The sequence below is a fragment of the Pelophylax lessonae genome (assembly GCF_965119305.1).
Source record: "Pelophylax lessonae genome assembly, chromosome: 3".
Classification (NCBI taxonomy): Eukaryota; Metazoa; Chordata; class Amphibia; order Anura; family Ranidae; genus Pelophylax; species Pelophylax lessonae.
Window position 1 is genome coordinate 257,405,337 of NC_138770.1, and position 11,159 is coordinate 257,416,495.

Sequence of the window (11,159 nt, forward strand, 5' to 3'; positions counted from 1 at the left end):
ATAGATAGATAGATAGATAGATAGATAGATAGATAGATAGATAGATAGATAGATAGATAGATAGATAGATAGATAGATAGATAGATAGATAGATAGATAGATAGATAGATAGATAGATAGATAGATAGATAGATAGATAGATAGATAGATAGATAGATAGATAGATAGATAGATAGATAGATAGATAGATAGATAGATAGATAGATAGATAGATAGATAGATAGATAGATAGATAGATAGATAGATAGATAGATAGATAGATAGATAGATAGATAGAATGTTTAGGGTTATAAGTGATTTTCTAGCAAAAGATACTGATTCAAACTTGTAAACAAAAAGTGCCAGAAAAAGCATGGTAAAGGTCCTAGTAAGCATTGTCACCTCTCTTTGACAACCCTGAGACAAGTAGGGAAGATAATTCTTTCCAACACAGACAACAAAACTGGAAAAATACAACATGTTTGCATAATATTGCACCACTCTGCCTGGCTCCGCATGTCACCGCACGGCAAGTGCAAAGCATCGCACTGCTGTGCAGTAACATGAATGAAGTGTCCATTTTTAAACTTCATATAAAGTTCTGTTAAAAAAAAAGGGAGTTGTATGTTGCATTAAAACATACATCACACCGCCCCCTGCTGCACAGATCTGCAGCCCAAAACTCTGTGTGGGCAGCAGAGGTTTGGACTGTAGGGAAGCGTGAATGGGCCCTTAAGGATACTGCAATTGTGTGTGCAGAGAGGAGGACAGAGAAAACACGTGACTGTTAACCACTTGCCGACCAGTCACGTTGACTGTACTGCGGCAAAGTGGTTAGTTATCGTCCAGCGACGTAGATCTACGTCGCTGTACTCCTCCCCTCGTGGGCGGAGTGTGCGCGCCGCCGGAGGCTCGCTCTCACTGTATTCAGTCACAGCGGGAGTCGGGCCAGGGGAGGAGCGGCGGTGATCACCGCCGCTCTTCCCCGATCGTCGTGGAATCGAGTGTGGGGATCCACCCGCTTGTGTAAACAAAGCAGGTGGATCTCCTAAGTGATAGGCAGGGTCAGATTGCAGGGTTCAGCATAGCTGAACCTGCGATCTGTCCCTGTGTCACTCAGTCACCTCCCCCCACACACGTTAGTAAGCACCAGGCATACATTAACCCCTTGATCACCAATAAAAATTAACCCCTTCCCTGCCAGTGTCATTTTTACAGAAACAGTGCATATTTATAGCACTGATTACTGTAGTAATGTCACTGGTACCCCCAAAAGTGTCAAAAATGTCAGTCAAGGGTCCAATCTGTCTGCCCCAATGTCGCAGTCCCGCAAAAAAAATTGCAGATCGCCGCCATTACTCGTTAAAAAAAAAAAAAACACCAAAAATGACAGAAATCTTTCCCTTAGTTAGTAAACACAATAACTTTTGCGCAAACCAATCAAAATACGCTTATTGCGATTTTTTTTACCAAAAATATGTAGCAGAAAACAAATTGGCCTAAAATGATAAAAAAATTAGATTTTTACATTTTTTCGGGGGGGAATTTCATATTAAAAAATGTGAAAAATATTGTTATTTTTTCAAAATTTTCGCTCTTTTTTTGTTTATAGCGCAAAAAGTAAAAATCGCACAGGTGATAAAATACCACCAAAAGAAAGCTCTGTTTGTGGGAAAAAAAGGACGTAAATTTTGTTTGGGTATGGTGTTGCATGACAGCGCAATTGTCAGTTAAAGTCGCACAGTGCCGAATCGCAAAAAGTGGCCCGGACGTAAGACAGCAAAATCCTCCGGTGGTAAAGTGGTCAAACCTCAGGTGGATAAATAGGAAAAGAATGATTGACATACAAGAAGTCCGTTTGCTAATAAATCTAAAACCAGTGGCTGATCTTCATCCCCTATTACCAGAAAGACCCCAAAAAACTGTCTAATCTATAGTTTAGATAATCCACAAGCAGAGAGCACTGTTGAGATGTGAAGATACCCAAAACAGCGCAGTCATCTATAATGTATTGGTTAATTAACAGCATTCCATGCACAGAGCTGCAATTTGTGAACACAGCTGTATCTACAGTTCCCCCATGGCACCAATTTCTATGTCCATCTTTCAAAAACCTGTACAGGCACATTGGACTAAGACAAGTGAGTACATTTATTTACAGCCGTGAATATTTTCCTATCCTGCCTTACAAATAATAAATTTGTCTTTTAACTGATTCTTCTCATTACACGAAGAACACATTCTAGTGATATATGAAGATTGTCAGGAAATACAACCGAAAAAAAAAAAAAGAAAACAATAGGACATAAATTGTAAGCAGCAAGTTATTGAGCTTGCTGAAATGTTAACGCGGCCTGGTGTCTATTAGGTAGAATCTTTTGGCGAAAGAAAGGTCTTGATGATCATTATGGTCAACCAAACATCTAAAGGTAACTAGTTAAACGAGTCATGGGAAACATAATAAAATTCAAATCAATGGTGGTACCTTTTTAACAAGTGTATTGGGAAATATCTGCTTTGACATATTATTCTACATGTCAGCGTTTGTGCAATAAGATGCCATAACTCAGCACTATCATTGTCATTTATCATGACTGGTGCTAGTCATATCAGTTAAAAAGATAAGGCTTGTGCATTCATATCGATCAGTAGAAAATGTGAACTCTTCATAGCTGAGATAAACTAGATGGTCATTCTTCTGTGCACTTCGGCAGCCACAGAACAGTTCTGAAATGTTGTACATTAACCCTTTGCAAAAGCAAACAATATACATTGTATAACCCCTCTAATCCCCCACCCACCCACCATCGTGCACGCACACACACCAAAGCCACAAATGCAAAGAAAGAGCTTCCTACGTAAGAAAATAAAACAAAATGTAAGCCAAAAAGTATCTCCTTTAATATAAAATTTCCATTCTCAAAGAATAAATTTATTTCCACTGAATAAATAGAATTCCGCACCATCCAGGGGTGGAAAAAATGTCCCTTTTGTTGAAGCAAAGACTTTCTTGCTTCTCTCTTTGTTTCATGTTTTATCTTGTTTTTTTTTGTTATATTTGCTTTTTTTTTTTTTAAACAAAATATATAAACATAATGTTTGCATCATACTTTGCTATGGATTATGAGCACTCCGTTTAAACTGTATACAGCACCAGTAACACTAGGGATTGCACGCGAATGTGTTATTGTAAAAGAAATACGGTGATGTGATGCATGCCTGGAGTTAATGGGCTTCTATTCTTATAAGGAGTGTTTCGCCTTGCACATTTTATTTTCAAAATATGCGCATGCTGTCTATTTATAGTAGAGTTGAACGCAGTCATATGCAATATACAGCAGGTTTTGGATTTTTTTTTTTTTTTTTTTAGAACATAACAAACAAATATGGTGGTATACATGGAAAATCCAGCCTTTGGGTTGAATAGGATGAGTTTAACTGGAGATTTTTAAAATAAATATGTCATTAAATTGGGAAGTAAATCATCTAAACGGAACACCAACATGCTGTAGATGGGCAACCTTCAGCACTGTAGCTGTCAATTAATGCAAACTCCCATAACACTCACTAGTGAAGCCAAGTGATGATGGACACAGAGGGAGATGTCATAGAACTACCCCTCCCATGATGCTTAAGAGTGAAGTCAAGGGGTGATGTAGTTTAATGCAGCAGGAGTACTACTGGTAGTCCATCTCTGAATTCCAATGTTGTAATAGCAGCAGTATGCTGCCCTTTAGTGATAGGTCTTGTCTGTTTTTTAGCAGCTAAAATCAATTGCAGCTCAAGGCTATCATTTATGCGTGTGCAAATTAGTGATTGATCTATATTCTGCATTACCATATGCCCTTAATGGTGACATATTTTACTATAAAGGTGATGAACTTTGTAAACTATAGACAAGGGGGCTGTGAGCAAAAAAAAAATGCACTTTCTAGCTCATATATGCACAGAGGTAGCTACAGTATATATATAAATCTATGGATACGTGTAACTATCTACATGCATATAGACAAACGACACTGATAATCAGAACAATAGCAGCTTGTAATAATAAATCAATAGTACAGATGATCATGCAGCAAAACCAAAACTTGACAAGCTTTTTTTTTTTTCTTTTCACATTCTCTTTTTAAAATTTCTATGTTCATGTAAGGCATCAGTGACATCTGACAGTTTACATTCAATGTACAGTAATGATTTCATTAGGGATTTAAATTAGTCAGGAAATGAAGCAGAGGAGAAGACATTCGGGAACGGCTGCGGCACACGAATAACACACAGCTCTAAAGCCAAGAACCAGGTGCCTGTGCCTAACATACAATATTTAGACTATAAGCTCCCCCTGCTGTTCAATGTTATCAATGCATCCTCATTTAAACCACAAGCTAGCAGCTCCAGTTTTGAATTAGATTTTCTTTGGGTTCACTCGGGGTCTGCTAGTGCCCTTTTCATATATATCTCTATAAATAGACTCTCTCTATTAGGATATACAGTGTGCAATTAATAGAGTGTATGCTTTGAAGAAATATATATATATATATAACCAATTAGACATTTTATACAGATAGGCTGTGCAACTTTTCATCCCGAAATGGGTCGGAACGCACTGTAGTGATCCCTAGATAATTGACTAAAGGGGATACATTGGTCCTCTCATTTTTCAAGCTGGACAAATAAATTAAATGGCTCTGCCTCTAAGTAATAATTTACTTCCAATTCTCGCAGTATTGAATGCAGTGTTGTCCAGAGGATTGTTACATTATTAATTCCTTTGCTACTGAGGAATCTGCGAAAGGCTCTAAAGTGCTACTGATTCCAAGAATTACAAAACTATATCAAAGCGCATGTCATCTTTTTTTCTTACCTCTAACCATAGCACTGTGTGCAATGAAATAGTGATCAATGTTAGTCAGCATGGTAACTCCGTTTTTTTTTTTTTTTGGCTGATGTACATAAGGCTGGGCATAGCTAAATCAAGCTTTTTTATCTGTATATATCTGTATATGTATGTATTGTTTTAAATTATTTTATTAGGAAAGCTATACCAGACGCATAATCACTATACATTGATTAAACATTACCTTTACAATTAATATTCACTGAAATTACAGAATAAATATATGCACATTTTGTAAAATCTTTGTGTATGGGGTAGGCTAAAGAGTAAGAGGAGGGGGGGAGAAGACATTAAAAGTGCTTCCTACAAAGCTGTTAGTGATACGTACCCAGTAGCATTGCTAAAGAAATTGCAAGGAGCTGCAAAAAAAAAAAAAAAAAAAAATTAAAAATCCTGGCATATTCATGAATTCACAAAGATGTTGATCCCTAGCTGTCTTGTGTACAATACTTCCTGCTTTGCAAAAAAAGAAATAAATCAAATATACATTGAACCCATTAAATCATGATGCTTTGCAGTGAATCCAGGTGTTTGGATGCTGAATTGTTGTTGGTAAAAAGAAAACAGATGAGCATTCGTGTTTTGGGTGAGAACATTCGAGCATTAACCCCCCCTGCAGTTTTTTTTTTTTTTTCCTTTTCAGGCATGCAGCAAACTGCATCAATATACAGGAACTGTGCCATGGGTGTTTCTTTGTATAAGGAAGCCACAATGCCATCTTATCTCCCTCACCCCCCAATACCCTCCAGTGAAAAGGTTTAAGTTGCTGCCAAAAAAGGACACGTGGAATTATTTTTATCAGGATCAGTACAAATATCCCCATACCTTACATGGCACAGTCAAGTTTCTTAGATTCCTATATAAAAAATAATGATTGATAACATTGCTGGCAAAAGTCTGCGAAGGCACTTCAATTAATTACGATTAGAGTATGGCCCTTCCTCCAAAACAATTTGGGGAGCACAACGGTATTATCATCTTGAATCATGCGTTTGTTTTGTTTTTTGGGCGCTATGAAATTATGCTATATTAGAATCTATATGTGTTTTTTTCCAGGACTTCGAGGTAATCCGGCTTGGTTTGGAGTTTGGCCCTTAACTCGAGGTATTCACTTTGAGTTTGGTCTGAAAACCCCTTCCCAGCTGAGAAAAGTAAGGTTTCTTTTAACCTGGCATCCTGCTGTAAATCTGGGTATTGCATGCCAGGTGGGTGGACGTGCAGTTCCTTTAATTTGGGTACTGTGCCATAAATGCAGTCCACAAAACCCACCGTTGGTGCTGGCCGTTCTCGGTCAATTACTCCAGGAAAGATGACCCCATTTTCATGAAAACTTGGTACTTCCCCACTCTGATTAACAGTAACTATAGTGTTTAGCTGGGAGTTTGACACTGCCATAGTCCACTCTTTTTCTTTTTCTATTAAGGTCCTATAATTTGTGTTGTTTTCTTTTGTTTCTGAAAATTCCTCCCCCATTTCTTCCTCTCTGGGTTTGTAGATGGGATTGTTGCACATCTGGGTTACAGGATGAGGAATGTAATCATAGACATGCCCAGGAGCTTTCTCTGGGGAGTTGTTTGGTCTGTCCTCAAAGATTCTACACTGCATTTGAATGCCTGTCAAATCCACCTCTTGTCTCTTTCTGAAAGGCAGCTTCTTGCGCCTTCTCAGCACGAATGCAAAGAGGCCAGCAGCCACAAAAACAGCTGAGAAAAACAAGATTAGGAGACTGAGAATGAGGACAGATAAAGGAATGGCACCTCCAGATGTGGTAAGCTCAAACACTGAGGAGCTTGTGGGCACCATCTTTCCAGGAAAAGATGGTGAAGTGGCATGTAGCATCTCTGGACACAAAACTTCCATTTCAATGGATTTTAGATCCTTGTTGGTCAGGTTCTCTGGACTTGTGCACAGTACTTCTCCAACCATAATGACAGAACTGATGGTGTCTATCCACTGCTTTAAAGGGACAATGTCACAGGTGCAATCCCATGGATTCTGTTTAAGATCAATCTGCACAATAGCATTAAGGTGTTCCAGAACTCCTGCAACAGGAAGGTATAGAAAGTGGTTGTTTCTGAGATTCAGCCTTGCTAGAGATGTGCCTGCAAAAGCATCAGTTGGGAGTGTTCTCAACAGATTGTCATTGAGAAACAGCAACTTCAGATTTGGCATCAGGCTGAAAGCAGCAGGCTGGATTTCCCTTATCATGTTATACTCAAAATATAAATAATTCAAACTCTGTAAACCCCTGAACATGCCAGGCGTCAGCCTTTCAATGTCATTTCCGTTTAAATATAAGCTTTTTAAATTTGGGAGATTAATAAAGGCTCCCTCCTGAACATAAGAAATTCTGTTGTTTCCAAGGTGTAATAAATCCAATGAAGAAAAATTCCAAAAATCAGACCGGTAGATTTTCTGTATTAAGTTACCACTCAAGTAAAGTTTTTTAGCATTGAGCGGTCTAGGCAGAAGTTCTGATATATTATGAAACCCTTTCTCCTTACAGTTTACAGTCAATCCCAGATCATTGATATGCAAACTGCATGAACATCCTGTTGGGCAGATGATTGGAATAGGTGGTCTAGTCTGGTATCCAGCAATTGGTGGTTGGTTTGGACCTGGGTAAAGGCCTCTGGGTGTCGGTGGAGGCTTTGGAGGCCTAGGTTGCTTGGTGGTGGTGGGTTGCTTATTTGATGTCTTGTACTCCACAGAAGAAGCAGTTACATGAAAAGATGATAACATAGAGGAAGGTTTAGTAGGCCACGTATTTTCTTTGCTTGACGGTAACTGGGGAATCCCCAGGCTTGCTTCAACCTCACTTTCAGACAACAAAGGGCACAGTTTACTTCGCTTTATATCCCTTAAATCCTTGCCATGAAAGTGAAAGGGGCTTTCACATAAAATATCCCCAACCAGAACAGTATAAGGAATACGTTCGAGCCATGTTTTTAACTGCACAATCTCACAGGTACAGTTCCAAGGATTCTCAGCTAACTGTATCTCCATAATACTTCTTCCTATGTGATCTAACATCCCTCTGTAAGAAAGGATCTTTAAACGGTTTCCACGCAAGTCCAAGTGTGTTAAAGACACAGACTTAAATAAATTTGTTGGAAGCAAAGGAATATGGTTATCATTGAGAATTAGTACTCTCAGTTTATTTAAATTTCTGAAGGCCCCACTTTCAATCCTCTTAATTACATTATAGTCTGCTTGTAGGTACTCCAAGCTTTCCAGTCCCATAAAAGTGTCATTTCTAAAAATATCTAGTTTGTTTTCATGCAGGTATAGTCTCTTCAGAACTTTCAACCCATTAAAAGCTCCAGCTTGAATGTCCTGCAATGCATTGTTCCCGAGATTAATCGACACAGCATTGTTCAAATGAAGGAAGCTGTTCGTGTACAGTTTTCTCATAGAATTTCTCTGAAGATACAGTTTAAATGGTCGAGACCAGGATTCCGAAATCTGACTAATATTTGTAAATCCTTTATTGTCACAATAAATGTGGAAAAGGCTTTCCTTCACTTCACAGTAACAAGGATCAAAGCAAGGCTCGTCTATTTCTTCTGAATCCTCAATCAAGGGAATTGGTGTAGTCCATGCAAGAGCAATTGTGCTTAAAAGAATTATCCATAACATACGTCCATTTAGCTGAGTTTCTGCTGGAGAAGGTTCCATTTCTGATTAGTTAAAAACAAAAAAGCTGAAAGGCAGAGAAGAGAAAAAAAACACAGATATCATTATTTAACTATACTATACATATAAACAGGCAGTGCAAAGTAACAATAGCAAGAGAACAGTGAATTGTCTGTTCATTATCGGTGCACACTAGTTTACAAGATCTAGTCTATCAAAGTGTAAATCTGCAATTATGCAATGCCATTTGGCTTAATGCACTGTATTACATAATTGCCACTCCATGAGACCATCTCTGTGCACATAGACAATGGTAAGAATTGTGTCTAGCTTGTAAATAAGTGAGCTTATGTCATAATGGAAATAATTTGTGTCTAAAAAAATTACCCTTGCCTATGAGTCATCCTGAGCTATATTAAGAGTACAAATAACACTAGTATGCCTTAACACAGATAATGATCTAAGCTTGTACATACATACTAGATACAGTCGTAATGTATGAGAGTTAGAATTACTGCAAAGCATGCATTTTATCCCAAAGAGTTGGTGTCAAAATCTTGCTTGCTATTTCCAGTAAATTATCCGTGTGCTCCTCGTTCGTGATGCATTAGCAGATTCCAGCATGCAGTTAATCGCAGTGGCGATTGGGCACTTTAAATGGCCATAAATAGATAAAAGAATGTAGAGATAATTAATCTGGCCACACTGCTTGTCCATATGATCTTCCAATCGGAGGGGAAACTGACAGTAAAATGCAGCTTAGTCTGGGATGATCCATGATTTAAATGCTCTGCCTCCCTTGCTCTGGGACTGAAGCTTTAACAGCACAGAGACCAGACGGTGAATGTATCTCGATGATGAAAATACCTATACATTAGCAAAGTGCCTAAGTGCCAAAACTGTTTAAAATAAGCCATCGAAAAATAAAGTCATCCCATCTTCAAATCCTTTTCTTCTAGCACAAAAATCAAATCCATGCAATAACCCCCCTCCCACCTCCCCATTCTTAGATGCTGCAAATAACTACATTGAAATCTGTAGATATGAAGCCACCTGCATCTTACTGCATTTCCTGTGTGCTTAGAGCATAGTGATGGCAATGAAACTTAAAATCAAAGCATCCATTCTAGTGAAATACAATAAATGCTAATGCAGCTTTCCTGACACATTACATAGATGCTAAGCAGTCCAGATTCTGGCATGCCAGTAAATAGATCGCTTGAAATAAAGACAGGAGGGAGGAAAAAAAAAGGCAGAGGGTTAGATTGCAGCAGCCTCAGCAGCAGCATCATTTGCAAATACATATCTGCAACTTCAATCTAATGTCAGGTCACCCTAGAAAAGTAAATAGAGACAAGAGAGGTTGATTTACTTACCAGTTTGCAGGTGAATTTTTAGCACATCCGGGGGAATAAAGGCTGAGTTTGAGGATTGCTGGCTCTCCCTCTCTCTGTCTTTCTCTTGCTATCTGCTCCTACTGAGTCTGAGGCAAAAAAAAAAAAAAAAGAAAAAAAAAATGAGCTAGAGACGTGCTGGGAATGTGCAATGTGCAGTGTGCTGTGAGCTGCTCTGTGTTTTCAATGGGTTGCTTCAACATGCAGATCTGCCACTCAGTATGCTCAATGGAGCCAGCGAGGAATCTGCAGCCTCTCTGTCCAACATTGCCTGCTGAGGTCTTTCTCACTCGCCCTCTCTCTTTTTTTCCCTTTCCCCCCTCTCTATCCTCTTTTTTTTTTTCTTTAGCCCTCCATCCTTCTCCTCCTCCTCCTCCTACAGGCAACAGATCATTGGAAATTTGACACAAATCCAACAACCTTCACACCGCTGCTTCAATTGTCTACCTCCTATTTATTCTCTTTCAACCTCTTCTATGGCTTTGCCCGTTTGCTGCCTTCTCTTTTTCTTTCCCCAGTTTCCCCCCCCCCCTTTCGCTGACAGCAGATAATTGGGAGAGTCGATCATAGTCAGGGATCTTCACACCGTTTGTGTCTCCCTGTCTTCACCTGTCTGGGTGAGAGGCTTCACTGACTCCCTCTCCTTCCTATTGTGAGTAGAGAGCTTCCCATCACATCTAACAATCTCATTTCCCCGATTACTTACACCTCATTATCTTCCCTTTTTCTCTATTTTTCTCATCTCTGTTTGTGTCTAGATCTCTCTCCTTTTTTTTTTCCTCTTCTTCTTCTCCCCCTAGCATCATGGAAACAAGCTGGAAGAAGAAGCGAGATCAAAGCGGAGGGGGAGCGTTTAGGTTTATGACGTGAGCATACATTGGGAAGCCCTGGCATTTTTTTTTTTTTTTTTTTTGTGGGTGTGTGGGGTATCCCGGGTGATCATCTCTCTTTCATAATACATATGTAGAGTTTTAAGCAGAACCATGCAGTAGAGTCAAAGGCATCAGCTTCCCCTCACCAAAGCTGTAAGCCTTTCTTTGCTTGCTCAGCCTGTCACTTCAAACTACAGCAAACTACAGCTTTGAAAGCAAACTGATAAGCCATGAAATTCAGAACTGGAACAAGTCATCAAGTCATATCCCCTTCTCCCTTCTATTGCACTCATTTTGAAAAGCTACATTTTTTTTAAAAAATGTATTTAGTTATTATTTTATTATTTTTTTTTTTTTTGCAAGCCATTTACCATCTGATGT

At 38.9% G+C, this 11,159-nt stretch overlaps 1 protein-coding gene across 2 annotated transcripts; it reads right to left on the reverse strand.

Annotated features, from left to right (window-relative positions):
• Nucleotides 1–2,858: 2,858 nt before the first annotated feature.
• Nucleotides 2,859–9,995, reverse strand: SLITRK3 (SLIT and NTRK like family member 3). 2 transcript variants are annotated; one of them, XM_082252500.1, is made up of 2 exons: nt 9,889–9,995; nt 2,859–8,579 (listed from the first exon to the last, which is right to left on the reverse strand). In XM_082252500.1, exon 2 carries the CDS (start codon nt 8,552–8,554, stop codon nt 5,906–5,908), a length of 2,649 nt encoding a protein of 882 aa, XP_082108626.1. In that variant the 5' UTR covers nt 8,555–8,579; nt 9,889–9,995; the 3' UTR covers nt 2,859–5,905. The 2 variants fall into 2 exon arrangements, with proteins under 2 accessions (XP_082108626.1, XP_082108627.1); XM_082252501.1 differs by lacking the exon at nt 9,889–9,995 and adding an exon at nt 9,566–9,643.
• Nucleotides 9,996–11,159: the final 1,164 nt, after the last annotated feature.

What these genes read in the sequence shown, in the direction of transcription:
- SLITRK3 (XM_082252500.1), bottom strand. Translation starts at nt 8,554, where the DNA reads ATGGAACCTTCTCCAGCAGAAACTCAGCTAAATGGACGTATGTTATGG.